At 44.5% G+C, this 17,610-nt stretch overlaps 1 protein-coding gene across 3 annotated transcripts in view; it reads right to left on the reverse strand.

Moving 5' to 3' along the window:
• The window catches only part of IL12RB2 (interleukin 12 receptor subunit beta 2), a 462,597-nt gene that overhangs the window by 63,496 nt on the left and 381,491 nt on the right, over positions 1–17,610 (reverse strand). For all 3 annotated transcript variants that reach the window (XM_085602320.1, XM_085602321.1, XM_085602322.1), the window contains 2 exons: positions 10,661–10,804; positions 6,464–6,560 (listed from right to left, as the gene is read on the reverse strand). In XM_085602320.1, the coding sequence (XP_085458446.1) occupies positions 6,464–6,560; positions 10,661–10,804 (241 nt within the window). The remainder of the gene's footprint in view (positions 1–6,463; positions 6,561–10,660; positions 10,805–17,610) is intronic.

The following is a 17,610-nucleotide window of genomic DNA, read 5'->3' on the forward strand; positions in this document are numbered from 1 at the left end:
GAACTCGTGTATGGCGGCGGTCCCTCGCCTTTCCCATGGCAGTGCCTGGAAAACAGGCACCACAATGAGAACAGCAAAAAAGTTCCAGCATGGCATGGACGGTGACATCCATGCTGTGCTGGAACTTTGGGGGAATACAGACAGGGGGCCCCCTGAATGTATCCCCATCTGGGTGGGAAATGTGGACCCTGTAGGGCCCCCTTTGTTCCTCCACCGCCAGCCTTTTCATGGTGGGCCTCCCGCCATGAAATGGCTGGCAGTGGCGGAACTTGTAATATGCTGGGGGGAGTGCACCAGTTCCGCTTAGAGGGTTTTAAAATAAGGACTATAGAGGCCTCTTTTCCGGATCTAGGGACCTGACCACCATGCCTATATACAGAATTAAACAGAGCTTCCAAGAATGACCTCAACTCCTCAGTTAGAAGATTAAACACTTTTTCCCCCCCTTTATTGTATTCATATACATCTTACAAAAAGATAAAACAAACCGGGCATAAAACATGGAATCATGATGATCATTACAATACATTTCAGAGTTTCGCAGTGTATTCAAGTCAATTCATAACAGTGAATTCCCCAGGTGATGCAGCTACACATTGATGAGTTTGAAGATAGTCTGTCAATGTTATCCAGAAGTCCCTAGGTTGAGATCTAGAAGGAAGTTCCTCCTCATAGGTCTGTAAGTTGTCTACAGTATGCTGGATCTTGAAGCCATTGTTTAACGCTGGGATGTCGTCTGCCTCCCCAGTACATTGACACCCTCCTTTTTGCTAGTAGCAATGCTATCATACAAAATTTACGTTTTAAGAGATCGCAAATTGGGCACTATACAAGTAGACATATCCGAATCGTACAGTCTATCGGCATCTCTAGCATTTCACTCAACATTGTTGTTACATTTTCCCAGTATATTCTAATATGGAGACATTGCCACGCCAAGTGAAGAAAGTCAGCATTATCAATACCAGATCTTTGACAGCGTGCATCGGGTTGGAGCCCACATTTGTGTAACTTGAAAGGCGTATAGTAAATTTGATGCAGATATCTATAATGTATGATGCGCAAGTTACCATTTGGGGTTAGCATTTCAATCAGAGAGCAGCTAGTATGCCATTCCTTCTCTGTAAGTAGCGTGTCTAATTGTGTATTCCATCTGTCTAATGCTTTCGACGCTCGTCCACCACTGTCTGCCAGAAGCAGTACATATAATTTCGTGACAAGATGTATACTATGAGGATTTGTGATTAACATTTTCAGTGCCTGTAGTGTGGGGGGCTCTTGTGGAAATGAAGGGCATCGTTTTTTGACGGCTCCCCGGAATCTATGATATGTAAATTTGAAAAGCAGCGTTTGATTGCTGATATAAGTGAGATCAGTAGCGTCTATAAATGTGCCGTTAATGTAGAGATCTCCCACTGTATCTATTCCCACCCATTGGAGTTGTTCCATTCCCACCTTGTCTTGCATTACAGATAATTCTGGGTGGTACTGCAGTGGTAGTACTGGCGCATACAGTGGCAGTCTATTTGCCAATTTGCCCATTTTCTGCCAGGCTATATTTGTAGTGCGAATCGTGTTTAACTCATGCCTACTCACATGGGCGCATGAGTGTGGGAATATATTGTGTAGCGGTATTGGAGATGCGTCACCATCCTCAACTGCCATGTGCGGTAAATATCGAATCGGATGATACCAGTAGTGCGCATATTGCGCTTGAGCACACAGGTAATAGAGCAAGAAGTCTGGAACTTTAAAGCCACCTTCCGAATATGGCAATGTAAGTGTATATAAGTCGATGGGTGCTTGCTTCCCTGCCCATATAAATCGGGTCACCGCGGTTGACAATCTACGAAACGTGGCCAATGATGGTGTGATTGGGAAGTTATTGAAAAGGTATAGAAATTTTGGCAATATAACCATCTTAACAACGGCTATGCGATCTGCGATGGAGAGCGGTAATTTTATCCACCTTTCTACCTGCTCCTCAAGGTTACTAATGGCTGTTCCGTAATTTGCATGGATAACCACCTCGGGGTCCCGGTGATACCAAATTCCCAGATATTTAATCGAATCTGTCTGCCATTCCAACAGGAATTCCAGTTAGAAGATTATACACTTCATTTGGCAGAACATCAGTGCCTGCGGCTTTACCCTTCCTACCTTTAGTTATACTCAGGCGAAACTCCTCCTTAGTTATTGGAGCATCAAGAGCCTTACGGCTCACATCTATTAAATTGGGGAGCTGCAGATTCCTGAGCCAGGCCTTATTACACTCCAAATTAGGGGAGATTTCTTCCCTATAGAAACTGGAAGAGAGACACTAAGCAGGCCTGCATATCTTCCTGCTTCCCCAAAGTTTCCCCTCTATCATTCACGACCAATTTTGCGATAAAATTCCTAGACCTGTCTGTCCGAGCCTTCCAGGCCAATTGGGCGCCAGCTTTTTCCTCTTATTCAAAGATCTGCATAGACCTGGCTTTCCACTGAGCTCTGCATCTTTGATCTAAATAGACCCTATATTCTAACCTTGCATCTTCAAGTTGCTTCCGCAACTTCGTTCTAGCTTGGAGCAGGTCACCTTCCAGTGAGCCTACTTTATCATCCAAAGCCTTTAAGCTTGACCGTTTAACCCTTTTTTTAGAAGAAGACAGGCTTTGTAATTCCCCTCTGAGATAAGCCTTAAACGTGTCCCACACAAAGTCCAGGGGAGCAGAGCTAAGGTTGTCCATAAAGATCAACCTACATACTTGCTTTAATATCACCCCCACCTCAGGATCAGCGAGAGTGGCTCTCCTTAGGGTCTATCTTGATCTCGGAAGTCTACAGTACCCAGCTAAGGAGAGGCCGCATGGTCCGAAATGTGGCCTGGAAGGCTGTTTATAGATGTTATTTCTTCAGCAATAGTCCTGTCTACAAAGAGATAGTCGAATCTAGAAAAATGACCATGCTTTTTGAAAAGTAAACCCTGACTAGTTCCCATCTTAAATCTCCATGCATCCAACAGACCCAGTTCTAGCAGCATATTTTTTAACGTCCAACGAACCCGAGGAGTGTTGTGGCAACGACCTTTATTTGATCTATTCTGTACAGGGTCCAACAAAACATTAAAATCCCCCCCATTTTGATAGGAGCTGCAAACACCATTAAACTCCATTCCAAGTTAGATAAATGGGAGGGATCATCAATGTTAGGACCATAAAAAACGGCTCAAGCTAACTCTGCCCCCTGCAATCTAAAGTAGCTATCAGCCACCTCTCAGATTTATCGTATTTGTAGGCTTTGGTAACATAGCCTGCTCCTCTCTTAATTAGAATAGCGACCCCCCTCTACAGTGTGCAGACTGGTCTGATACTAGAAAGTGGTCTATCCAACAACACTTTTACAGTTTTTCCTTGTAGGGTGTCTAAATGGGTCTCCTGGATCAAATAGACACGGGCACTGCTCTCCTCCAAGTACTTCATTGCCAATCTCTGCCTGTGTTTGCACATGAGCCCGTTGACATTCCAAGTTAAGATTTTTAACTAATTAGACCCTCACATCTAACATATCAAAAGCAAAACTTGCCATGGGCTGGCATAGTGATATAGTTACAAATCTGAGATGATAGAGGGAAAACAATGGTTTTTTTTACCCACTGCACCCCACCTCTTGCCCTCCCCCTTAACCTCCCGCCCACTCACCCCCAGTAACCCGACCATCCCACCTCTGGGGAACCATCCCTACCAACATAGGCATAAAGCCTAGCGGCCTTCATTGTCGGCGAAAGAAAAATAAACTCAATACATCAGGCCTCTCTTCACTCCTCCCACCTCGCCCCTCTCAAATCCCAGACGTCTCTACTTAATAACTCTCTTCCTGAATTTCTCAATAAACATATCCGCTTCCGCCACACAACGATGTATATACATATGGTTATTCCACATTGCACGGAGAGAAGCAGGAAACATTAACTGGGCTTTAGCACCTAGTTTATTCAGTTCCTCCATCCTTTGCCCCATCTCCCACTGCCTTAAAGAAGTAGTATGACAGACATCTGATCTTATTAAAAAGGAATTGGAGCCTGCTGAAAATGACACTTCTTTCAAGGCTGAGGACAAAATAGCCTCCTTAGCTGTATAGGTAAGAAAATAAATTAAGATTCTCTTTGGCTTCTGTCGTCCAGGGTTCCTCTTAAATGGATCTCAATGCACCCGCTGGATTTCAGTAGAAAGGTCAATATCTGACGTTTTTTAAGGCTGTATCTTGTAGCAGAGAAATCACAAAGGCCTTAATAACCGAGCCTTCCACATTCTCAAGGATATTAATGAGTCTGAGGTTATTTCTTTGAGTATGATTTTTGAGACGTTCCAGGTCCTCTTTCATTTTCTTATTTTGGTGAGTTAACCGGCTCACCTCTGCGGGCAGACGTCTTGTCCATAGTTTGTTTAAGCAAAGGGATTTCCTGCTCCATAGCCTCAGTTCTCACAAAAACTTCCTAAAGTTTCTGTGCTAGAACCGCACAAGAGGCCTGTATTGCAACCTGGTTCTGCTCAGAGATTGGAATTCTACTCTTCATTTCCTCCTTGAAGGCCAAAAGGATGTCCACCAGTGTTTCTGAAGTCACCTGAGAGGAGTGGCTGATAGCAGGTATTGACTGTGTAAGTTGTAAAGGTTCCTCCTGCCCAATATGGGGATCATCTCCACATGCCTCTGCTACCTCTATTACCTCCAGGGCCTGAAATCAATTTGATGTAGAGATAGGAGTTAGAATTGGAGTTACATCACAAGGAGTGTCCGACAAGGAAGGGTCAGTAGGGATTCCTGGGGGAGAACTCTACGGGGGGGGAACATGGTGGCCGCTGCTTAACGGCCGCTGGTCTTCTGTCAGCATGTTGATGGATTGACAAAGTCTCTCTCGCTTTCCCACCTTCCCGTCCCCCACTTCAACCTTTGCTTACCAGCTTGGCATCTGTCGGCTTCTCTCTTGCTGTTGTGGGGCAGCGCAGGGAGGCAGATGCGCTTCCCCTCCATGGTTTTGGAGTCGGGCAGCGTCTGTGCTTTCGCCCCGGCGTGGCAGCGAATTCCCTGCTGGGAGGGAGAGACCTGGGAGCCGTGATGCTGCCGGGTAACGATCCCTCTCTTCCGGGCCATCAGTGGATGAGTCAGCACCTGCCAGGACATTTTCTATGAACCAGATTTTTGCAGGAATTTGCTTTTGCCCCAGGGATGCGCTGGGAGGATAAGCCCTCCGGTAAACTGTGGTAAGACCTGTCCATTAAGATGGGGGGGTGTTACAAGGGAGTTCTTTAGTTCAAGTTGGGCCCATATACCCCTACCTTAATAGAACTGAGGTGATTTTTTCAACACTTCTTTTTAGGGGCTCTGCAAAGGAAACTACAGAAAGACTGGGGGGCTCGTCTTCCAGCATATGGAGAGGAGTAAGACCACGCAGAATAGACCCTCTGTTTCAAGTGGGAAAGTGTGCAGATATACTCTTCACACTGGGGGGGTCTTATAACACCTCTTCCAGGACTGGAAGCTTTGCCTCCTTTCCAAACTGGGACTGATAAAAAATATCACGACGAAAGGGCGTAGTAACTCTCCAGAATCATTTAAGTAGGGCCTAGGAGGGGAAGCTGAGAAAACAACATCTACCACCACTACGGCTGGTAAGAGTAGAGGCAGAGGGAAGAAGGTCGTTCAATCCAAGGTGAAGGTCACCCCTTCCTTGAAATTCTTCTATAAGGTCCTTGTGTCCCCAGCTGTTGCTCTGAAGGGAGCGGTTGGAGTTTCTTGCTCTTCCAGAAAGGAGTCGTTAGCAGGCTCTAACCCAGAGTTTTAATAATGATTGTTGTGCGATATTTAGCACATTTACTGATTCCCACACCCGTTAAATATCTATTACAAGGTATGGTAAAAACTCATAATCACACGATATTTACTTCACGGTATCATTAGTGAATGGGTGCAATATTTTGCCCCAATTTTACATACACATCATAATCAGGCCCTATGTAGGGTGTTTCAACTTAACAAATACTTCAAAAAAATAATTCCACCAAATTTTAGTGGCCACACAACCAGGAAGAGAAGTACATATTGGAACTTACGCATTTACTTAAATTAACTATGCTTATATCTATTGTCAAGGCTCGAAACTCTAGCCACGAAGTATGGTAGCATGATGTTCTTGTAGTCTCTATTTTGACATAGAAATACAACCCTACTTACAACACTTTGTGTTAGAGATGCTCCTTCTGCAATAAAAATGTTCTAGGTTAAGTTCTACTCGAATATGTGCAGGCAGGGTCACAGATACGTTTGCACCTTACCAAATTCCTAAATCTTAAAATAGTTCTAATTATTTGTGAAACATGTGCTGTCTGAAGGCCTTTAATATACAGTGGTGATATTATTTTTGTTCATACTGATGTGGCATGGAATAAACTTTCAAGAAGATTCTCTTTCAAGGCATTTTACTCACCTGTTTCTCCCAGCTTGGAACATGCAAAGACAAAGAAGAGCAACAGCCAAAGTGAGAGTGACAGCTGCTGTAATGCCCAGGGAATCATCAGATGCACCTATAGAATCAAAGGCAAGACGTTCAATACACAGATCCGTTTCAGATGTTTACTGTGGCTCATATGGTTGAGTTCAAGTGCGTAATTTGTAAAATAATAAGTGCCAGGGCCCTGACCAGCAGACTACTGCAGCTTGCACCACCCATTGCCCATGTCATCACTGCCAATGACAGTACCAAAACAACTACTAACCATCTTCTTCGCCTGTAAATGCGACAGTTCAGATTGTTCTAGGTCCCCAGAGCTAAAGGAATGGCTGGGAAAGCAGGAATTAGATATTTGTAATGTATACTGTAGTCATAACCAACTGTTGTTCTTTCATAAGTACGGTGTTGACAATAAAGTGCGGGTGTAAAGCACTGAAAACTAATTAAGGGGCGGTGCCGAGCACCGGAAATCACAGGCTCAAATTAAGCACTGTTGAGATCCCACATGCTCCATTTAGGAACAGTTAAAGACCATGAAAGACAGCCATCCATAAAAATAATTGAATGATTTATGTATTACTAATAATATATCATATACATTATTATGGCTTTAAAATTATTCTTTGTCTCAATCTTATAAATCGAGATCCCATTGAATATGTTATAAATAATTCTGTTTTATCATCAGTTGGAAAAGAGCACATTTACAACCATATGGCCTACAAGTAGAAACAATACAATTCTCTGTATTAAAAAAATCTCACTTTTGACTGGTCACCATTTTGCAATGCTCATTTGTTCCAAAACATAGACTTACATAGCTCTACCCCCTGAAACCAAAGGTTGAAGCCAAATTTGTGAGCGTAAAGTTACTATTAATCATTTTCCATACATAGGCAGAGATCTCCGTCACAAGACCCATGTATGGTAAAGTACAGGAACATTTTAAAAGGTTGACCAAACTTTGTTTTTAAATTTACGTTAAATAATAATTATGTAAATTCATGGTATATATTTATTTTAAACATAGAACAAAATAATACAAATGATAAAACACTACTTTTGAATTAAGACTTTTATTCATTTAAAATATATTAAGTAGAATTAAATTTTTTAAACATCAATCATAAAAGAAAATTCCCACCTAAAGCAAAATGTTTATATTTATGTTTTATGTTGTAAAAAATTGTATAATCCAATCAGGATTACATAGATGCACGGATCACCAACCTTCTCCCTTTAACTAACAGCCAAAGAAGAATATTACGCTCTTCAAAAGGGAGCAACATGTACCATCAATTTTGCTGACATGCAGGCAGAAGGTAAGTTCAGTTTTGAAAGTAACAACAACAGCTTTTTAGGCATTGTAGAAGTGACTGGGGATGGGCCAAGAATCAGTGACTACCAAATGGAATTCCATATCTAAGGGTGATTCCCTAGCACCAACACCACAGTTTTACTTGCATCAAACATGCGAGTGAAGCAAGACATTCCCAAAGTTTAGAGGAACAGTCAGAGTTACTACAACTTTGTTGTATCAGGAAATGAACATCAACAGCATAGTTTAAAAAAGTACAGCCAAAATAATGAATTAAAGAAACTGAAGGATTTAAATTAATGTTAAATAACTCAACATAGTGCACACGAAGTCCTAATAAAGCAATGTCTAGTGGATTGCTTTTAAAAATAAAAAGTAGAAAAGAAGAAATACATATATTTGAAACAGGAAACTGATTTTTCCTTTGTAATGTCCTGTGTGCTTGCCTTGAGAATGAGTCCCTTTCCTAGATAATAGTTGATATATCATTGGGATGCCTTGACTTTTGCAGATCTTGAGCCTTAGCAGAAATTTAGCAAAAAAAAATGTGTACCTTATATGTAATATAGGTCCCTGCAACTGTTCACTTCAGCAGGCAAGGCCAAGCTTATTTCGATCTGCTAGAGTGATCTCCCACAAAAGTCACAGTGAGGACTTGTCTGTCCCACAATTGCATCTTATCAGTTTTTTCACAAGTCGTAGGGTTGGAGAGATGGGATGGGGCAAGCAGCAACTGGAACACCTGATGTAGCCCCTTTGAGCTGAAGACAAAGACTTCAAAGTCTCTTCATGGGTGCCCTCTGCTGTCCGGGGCTCCCTCATACATTTTCTGGTAACAGAAAATATTTTTGTACCAATCTTGAGTGATGTTATCTAGCATGGTGGTAAGCTGTAAAAATAACCAATTTTCAAATGGACCACGCTGATTAAATACTAAGGTGTCACTGGGGAAATAGTAAAGCCTAAGGGCTCCTCTGCCATCTCATGAGTCTCCTTTGCTGCCTCCTTGACTGTATGTGCAGCTTTAGACCTCTTCTGCTGTGGATTATTAGTTAGGTTCAGGCCAGGATAGCATTCCATAGCCCTGCCAGTAGCCTTACTTCTTGTGTGGGTGTCATCAGTTGAGCCACGTTTAGCTATAGCTCTAGTGAGGGGAAATTCACAGTGGGATTTCTTTTGACTGGAATGTGTGGGGCTCTGTATCCCAGAAAAGAGAGGCAGTAAAAGGTGGCTTACTGCCAGCCAGCCAGCCAGCCACAGGTAACTGGAATCGTTGTGTCTCAATGAGATATTTAGTTAGTTTAAAAGTCAGAATCATTGATGTAGGTAAGTTGGATGAGTGTAATTTTACTTTGAAAGCCAATTACTCCATATTAGCACCTACAGCATTTTTCCTCTGCCGTTGTGCTGTCAAACTGATAGGTGGGCTTCGGCGTGTGTGCTAGCAGTCAGCCCATTTCCGCCATCTTGCCTCTCCGATGTTGAGTATGTCGGCAACTTTTGTTTATGTATTGCTGTGATCTTTGAAGTATTAATAAATAATTTATAATCTAAAGAGAAAGAAGTAACAAGTAAAATGAAATACATTTGAAAGTATGAAAGTAACATTTTAAATGGAAGTTGCCTCCTATAGTATGTAAGGCAATATCAATTATCATGCTAGTTGGCAACTGGTATAGGTGGGAGTAGATTCTTTCAGCAGTGCACCACGTGCATTTACCCAAAATGTATTGATTATATTCAAATTTCTATTTTTGGCTTGTTAGGATCAATAGGAGTCCATCTTCAATTAATGATGGTAAACATACAGACATTTGGCCACACAAATGCCACATTTCAGTTAAATTAGTATTCATTCTTCAATTAAATGAAAACATCCTTTACCGATCTTAAGTGGTGTTGCCTAGCATGCTGGTATGCTGTAAAAATAACATTTTCAAATGAAGCATTAAATAATAGCTTGTTGTTTTATTTCTAAGTTCTTTAAGTGCAATTTATAAAAGTAATGGCACTCGTTTTCACAACCTCTGAAGCATAGAAGGCCTAGATGGCCTAGCAAGGATTCATGCTTGTGGCCTGCAGATCGCACCATATGCTAGCGGTGAGCATTAACTGAGAGACCCATCTTGCCAGCATTTGATGTCTGATGGGATTTCTTATATACTGTGTTATTGGTAGTGATCCAATAGCAATTCATATCATTAGGAAATTGAGGTATTACACAGAAAATTTGTTTTGTGATTTTCATGAGCCTGTGGTTACTAGGAATCCTATCAGTAAGAGCCTGATTAAGAATTTCCAAGTAGAACTCTAATATGTGTGGTAATTCCTGGTACCACGTATTTTGGAGTTCATGCGGTCTTCCCCACATGGGCAACACACTGGTTGCGCTATAAATCGCTACCCCATAATCTTCCACATGTCAATTTATGGAACTTACAACAACATCCACCTGCCTTTAAAAGCCCAAGCTGATTTCCCAAGACCATAATGCTCTTGTAATATTACTCAGCAGAATACCCTATTGAACATTTTTTTATGTCCTCAAATTCTGGTCTGTGCTGCAAGTACCTGCGACCTTTTTTGTTGTGGGACATAAATAGCTAATGCATTATCTCCTGCCAATGCCTTTTATGTCCTTATTCTATCACTTACAACCATATTGACTGAGGAACAAGTTGCTTACATCGCAGGATATAAGGAGTGGGCAGACTTTGAGTTTGGAAACTTATTAACAACTTAGGCCAATAAATCTGCCTCAACCTTTTTATTTTCACATATAAAATTGTTGTGTTCTGATAGGTCCACAACTCAGATCATCAAAATGTATGATAATGAAGAACATAATATCTTACTTTCGATATTAATGAAGAACAGTTGGTCGTTTCCTTTAGGACTCTCTCCTTTTCCCGTTGTCGCAGTCATCCATGCACGATATGTAAGACCAGCTTCAAGGCTTTTGATTTTGTATTGATTTGGAAAGTTGTCATTAGGGATTACTAGGGAAAGAAATACATACATCTGTAAATCACTCATGCTGAGGCCTGAGTGGCAGCGATAAAAGAAAAAAAAGGGCAAAGGGTCCTAGTCACAAAAGTATGTAAAATAGTATTTAAAAAAAAAAGCCACAGGGTCTTAGTCACAAAAGTATGTAAAATCGTATTTCCAGTAGAACTCTTCTATGTACTCTTACATGCTCTCGTAAATTATCATCAAAAGTCATAACATCTAAAATGGAGAATAACATGGGGATATTCATATCAATTTAGTAAAAATAGAAAAGACTGCTTCTTCTTTCTATTTTTACTCAAAGGGAGCTGATGTTTCAGGGTGATTCACAAAGGCCTGTAAGCATACATAAAATAGTACTCCTGTAGTACTATTTCCCATGCTTATTAATGCTTTTGCGAATTGACACTAAAATGTCTAAATTAAACTTATATCAATAAAACGTGAAGTGGACCCGATTCACAAAGGTTTTTTTACCCATGTTGATTTACTTACATGTAAAGGTACTATGTGGTAACTTTTCACTTTGCCATTCATGATTTCTATGCGTAAACTTACTACTTGCGCAGCCTTACATATGTACATCGTCTCATACCAGGAGTGGATACTGCTAGAACAGCATTTATGTCCAATGAAATATAAGTAAATTAAAAATATTAATTTAATATATAATTCTTATTGTTTAGAATATTTTTTATAAATCCCACCCTCACTACCTATCAATTTTCTATTTTATTCATTTGAAGTCATTTAAAAAAATTAAATACAAGTTTAAATGTAAATATTAATTTATTTAAAAAAATAATATATTGAGTGTAAATTTTAACACTTAAAAAACATACACATGCACACTAATCAAAATAATGTATTTCCTAAGGGGCTCTCTTTTAAGTCCCTGCCTCCTTTATTTTCTATGGGAGTGTGTTGCATTACTTGGGAATAGCCATGTGTGGTACTGGACTTACTCTAAGGCTGAGCTGGAGTACATTCATAACTGTTTTGGGTTCTTTTTGGCTGTAATAACTCTAGAGGGGCAGTTTGTAAACAGTAATGGGCTTACTCTTTTGTGGGTGGGTGTATTTGCATGTTGCTACCCAAGCTCTTCCTTTACTCCTCCCTAAGCCCCCCTGACCCTTCCCTGAACCCCTCCCATTTAGCAGTAAGTATTTCACATTTACCAGCCGCTCCCTTAGATTTCTCCCACATTTACTACAAAATCGTATATCTATGAGGGCGGAGACATGACAGAGGTATCGGCACGTAGGTTTGTGTATAGCCTTTTGTAGCAGGTACTACTAGTGTAGTAGTATTAAATATGCTTCAAAGTGCAGTTTGTGACTAGCCTCTAATGTCTTTTGTTATTGCTTTGACTAACAATCTCATGGAATGTATTTTTCTAGTACTTTTTACACAAGAGCAAGTAAAACTAATTTAAAATTGGGAGTGGATTACAGGAAAAATAAGGGACATTCTGGACAATGACAGCTAATCTTGGAAAGAATATGGGTGACAGGAGCCTTGGGAGATTATAAATGCCAATTATGGTAAGAATTTCATTATTGTACATGAACTGCACCTGATCAAAACACTAAGGGCTGTATGCCATAAAGTGGGCACTGGAAATGCCACTTTAACCTAGGTCTCTGAAACAGTTTTGGGCTGACTCATGACTTAAATAGCTGAAGCAGTACTCTTTTGCCAACACTGGAACTTTTTAAAAAGCGTATTATGCATGTGGCTGGAAATGTAGCAATTTGTTGACATATTTAAAGTAAACAACATAACATAACATAATAACATGTGCAAAGCAAAGAAGTGACAGAAATAAAATATAGGAAAGCACAACACAACAAAACAGAATGCAACACAACCATAGTACGATGCAGCAGTATCACATTGCAATAATGCAGGACAAAAATAACATGACACAGCCCTTCTACAACATAATGTCACACAACAAATATATGCAGCTTTTCTTGTCACTGTTGGACCTTTTTGGCAGGTTCACCCCTAAACTTTTTGCCTTTTCTCTGACATGGTATTGGTGGTTTTAGGCCTCTGGGCACTTTAGCACTGTGGTCCAGTGTAAAGTGCGTGCACTCTCTGTGTTACATTTGTAAGGTTGGCCTGCCCTCCCATAGGAATGCATTGGGGATTCCCTGATCAGTGTGTGTCAGTGGTAATTCCTGTTATGAGAGGAGCAGTGTGGTCAAGTCTGGTATGTAAGAAATTGTGTGAATAAATGCTGCGCAATGGTGTGCGCAGATTTATTGTGGTTATTTTAGAAATGCCACTTTTAGAAGTTGGCATTTCTGTGTGCTATGTGTCTGCCTGCCTGATGTGAATTGCATGTGAGTGACAGGAGCTGAGAGGCGAGAGTGGCTCCAGGAGGGGCAGGGTGAGTCAGCGCTGGGCTGAATGGGACACCTGGGCTGAGAGTAGTGGGAGGGGTAATCCCCTGACTCTGAATAAGATGGTGCCTGCTCTAGTTAATGCTGGCTCCGCCCCCCATGTGGTGTGTCTGATGACGAGCCCCCACCTGACAAAGGGAAGAGGAGCTTCCAAAACAAGGTGCTCCAAATCTCCCCTGAACAACTTGCATCTGGTTCCCCCATGCCCTGCACTAACAGACAAAGGAATTCTGGATATAAATATAGGGGCTGTGACCCCATGATGTGGTTCTCTTCCCTCATGCTGTGCTGTTCCTAACTTGGAGGCTGACTGCTGGGGCCCAGGAGAAACCGCCATGGGGGCTTACCTCCCTGCTGCAGGGCCCTGTGTGCTGGCCTCCCTGGGCCCAGCTATGCCCCCTGAACCGGGAGGAACTCTTGCTTGGATCCCTTCTTTTTGAATGCAGGACTTTTTGTGATTCTTGCACCTCGTGAGCGCTATACTTTTATTGCTGGTGCCCGAGAGAGGGGGACTCCAGCATTGCCCAAGAAGAGGAGCGTGTGTGCTCCGCAGCGCTGAGCTGCCGTCTGTGTAGAGGGAATCCCCATTGTAGGGATGCCCCCCGTGGTGCCGGAATTGTGGGTGCCCACCCCACTTATACTTTTATTTTAGGCGGGTGCCCACCCCGCTTCTTTTGATGGAGGAGAGTGGCGGGTTCCCACCCCGCTTATTCTTTTATTTACTGAGCGGGTGCCCACCCCGCATCGACCCGGCCGAAAGGAGATCACCGCCGCGGCCCGAGCCGCTTTTGAAATTCTCTCCGGGCCGCTATCAGCACGACTCGGAAGACAGGCATACTTGCCTGGTTGTGGGCGGGTCCTCGTGGTGGGCCAGAGGCAGGAAGTCCGGCGGGAGCCCATCCCGCCTTCATGGATGCCGCGAAGAGAAGCGGACGGAACAGGCAGCGCCTGTACAATATCCCCTACGGGGCTCCCATGGTGAAGAGAGAGCCCCCGCGTGCCGCAACAGGGTGGCCAGATTCCCGGCGGGGCTCTCATAAGCAGAGAGAGCCCCGCGTCGTCCTAGCCATGCCGAGGGAACAACAGTTGTCTGCCTGTGAAGCAGAAGAGCGGAGTCCAGACAAAGCGAGAGATCCCCCGAGGAGGGGGGCTCTCCTGTGCATACTGCCCGGGACCAGAGGAGTAGCCAAAGGAACTCCGGTGACTGGGGAGGCATGCGGGCCCCTTAGGAGTGCCAGTCCTTGTTTGTTCTTTACAACTGCACCGCAATCACGGGCAGTTGTATCTTGGGGGCATTTCTCGGCACTCGTGCGGATGGGGAGGGTGTTCCATGTCTTGGCGGCGAGGTGGGAGAATGATCTGCCGCCAGCGGTCACTCTTCAGATGCAGGGGACGGTGGCGAGGGCGCGGTCTGCGGAGCGGAGCTGGCGGGTGAGGGTGTTGGTGAAGAGGCTGAGTCGGCTGTTGAGGTACTCTGGTCCGGAGTTGTGGAGTACCTTGTGTGCGTGGGTGAGGCATTTGAAGGTTATCCTCTTGTTGATAGGGAGCCAGTGCAAGTCTCTCAGGTGGGGTATGATGTGGCTGCAGCAAGGGGAATGTCGAGGATCAGGCGTGCGGAGGCGTTCTGGATGCATTGGACACGTTTCAGGAGTTTGGCCGGGGCTCCTGCGTAGACTGCGCTTCCATAGTCCAGTCTACTGCTGACGAGGGCCTGGGTGACCGTCCTTGTTTCGGTGGGGATCCACTTGAAGATCCTGCGAAGCATGCAGAGGGTGTTGAAGCAGGAGGAGGAGACGGCATTGACCTGCTTCGTCATGGAAAGGGTGGATTCGAGGATGAGGACCTTCATCTTATCCGAGTTCATCTTCAGTCAACTGTTTCTCATCCAGTCGGCGACCTCCTTCGTGGAAGTTGGTTTTGGCGGTGTGGGGGTCTTTGGTGAGGGAGAGGATCAGCTGGGTGTCGTCGGCGTAGGAGATGATGTTGAGGTCGTGCGACGTGGGTGAGCGGTGCCATGTAGACGTTGAACAACGTTGGGCTGAGGGATGAGCCCTGGAGTACGCCACAGATGATCCCGGTGGCTTTGGAGCGGAAGGGGGGGAGGCGGGTGCTCTGTGTTCTGCCAGAGAGGAAGGAGGTGGTCCAGGGCCTTCTCTTGGATTCTGGCATCGTAGAGGTGTGTTCGTAGTGTGCGGTGGCAGACCGTGTCAAAGGCAGCTGACAGGTCCAGGAGGATGAGGGCCGGGGTTTCTCCATTGTCAAGTAGGGTCCTGATGTCAAGCAGGGTCCTGATGTCATTGGTGGCGGCGATGAGGGCAGTTTCGGTGCTGTGGTTGCTGCGGAACCTGGACTAGGACGGGTCCAGGATGCTGTTCTCCTCGAGGAAGCTGGTCAGTTGTTTGTTGACGGCCTTTTCGACGACCTTCGCTGGGAACGGGAGCAGGGAGATGGGTCGGAAGTTCTTGAGGTCCTTGGGGTCCGCCTTGGGTTTCTTGAGTAAGGCATTGATCTCTGCGTGCTTCCAGCTCTCCGGGAAGGTCGCTGTCTCAAAGGAGATGTTGATGGTTTTCCGGAGATGGGGTGTGATGGTGCTGCTGCCTTTATTGAAGGTGTGGTGTGGGCAGGGGTCTTCCGGGGATCCGGAGTGGACGGTGTTCATGATCTTGATGATGTCGTTGATGTTGGTCCAGGAGAGCAGGTGGTTGGTGTGGGTGGTGGTCGTGGGAGCGGGGGTCTCAGCGGTTTCCGGGCTGGTGACGGTGTCGAAGCTGTCGTGGATGTATGTGATCTTGCGATGGAAGAAGGTGGCCAGCGAGTCGCACAGGTCTTGTGAAGGTGGGATGTTGTTGGTGTTGGAGCTGGGGTTGGAGAGTTCCTTCACGATGTTGAAGAGCTCTTTGCTATTGTGTGCATTGTTGTTTAGGCGGTCCTTGTAGGAGGTCCTTTTGGCGGATCTGATGAGGTGGTAGTGTCTGCGGGTGGCGTTCTTGTGGGCTGTGTTCGTTCACAGATCCAGTTTTTTTTTTAGTTTTCGTCAGGTTCGCTTGGAGGCCTGGAGGTCTTTGGGGAACCAGCTGGCTTTCTTGCTGGTGTGGGTGTTGGAGGGCTTCTTGAGTGGGGCGAGGGTGTTGGTGCAGTTGTTGATCCACTGTCTGAGGTTACGGGCTGCGGCGTCGGGGTCGGTGGGGTCTGCGGGTGGGCTCTGGGCGAGGGTGGTGGTTAGCTGGTCTTCGGTGACTTTGCTCCAGTGGCGGTGAGGCATCTGCTGGGTGCGGTGGTGCGTGGTGGGTTTCCGAAGGAGAAGTGGATGTAGCGGTGGTCGGTCCAGTGAGTTCAGTGGTGCGGTTGAAGAAGACATGGGAGCTTGCTGAGAAGATGGGGTCAAGTGTGTGGCCGGCGGAGTGGGTGGGTGTTGTGACGAGTTGTCTGAGTCCGAGGTTGTCGAGGTTGCCGATCAGGGTGGAAGAGTTGGAGTCATTGATGCTCTCGAGGTGGAAGTTCAGGTCCCCATGGAGGAGATGGGGCAAGAGTATATAGAGAGCCCCAGTGAGGCCCCGAGGGCATAGATGTGCCAGGGCCCCTTCATTTTGTTTAATTCCCAGCTACGCCGCACCAGCGCGGGCAGCTGCAACACTTGCGCACATTTGTTCAGAAGGCACAGTGAGTGCCCGGCCTTTATATTTATTCACAGCTGCCCAGCAAGAAGTGGGCAGCTGCCACGTTTAGGTATGCGCAATTGTGCACTTTCGAACTCTGCTGCATTGGCAGCCGCCCTGGCATTTTGGACATAGGGCATTTTGAGCCCCTTTGAGAAGGCCAGTTGGCCAGGGGTACTGTTAGGTTTGTAGGGCACCAGGCCCTAATGTGATTTATGCCTCTACGATGGTTTTTATTAGGAGGTTATGTGCTAATGTGATTTATGTGGTGCTAGGAAATGTGATATATATGCTATAATTTACGCACCCTGTTTTATGCCTCTAAATGAGGCTTTATGATTATGAGGTTTTGCATATTATGTTTGTGTTTAAGTTATTGCCTTCTGTGGTTTATGCTAGTGAGATTATTTCCTAAACGTGAGTTATGCTCAGGGGATTATGGTCTAATATGTTTAGGCTTATGAGGTTGGCGCAGGATATATTTCACGCCTAATGTGATACTGTGCATAATATGGTTTATGTTACAGGATGATGCTGAGTACAGTGTTTGCCAGTAATTACTGGTGGCGTTCTAGGTTTATTATATGTCTACATTTACTATCTTTACTAAGTGATGGTCCTGACAGTGGTCCAAGTAGCCCTGTCGTGTATATAATCCCCTGTAAATATTGCCCAGTGCCAGTTGGCACAGTGTATATTGTGTGATTACTATTCTAATGTGTTTTATGA

The sequence above is a fragment of the Triturus cristatus genome, chromosome 4_2, assembly GCF_964204655.1.
Source record: "Triturus cristatus chromosome 4_2, aTriCri1.1, whole genome shotgun sequence".
Lineage (NCBI taxonomy): Eukaryota > Metazoa > Chordata > Amphibia > Caudata > Salamandridae > Triturus > Triturus cristatus.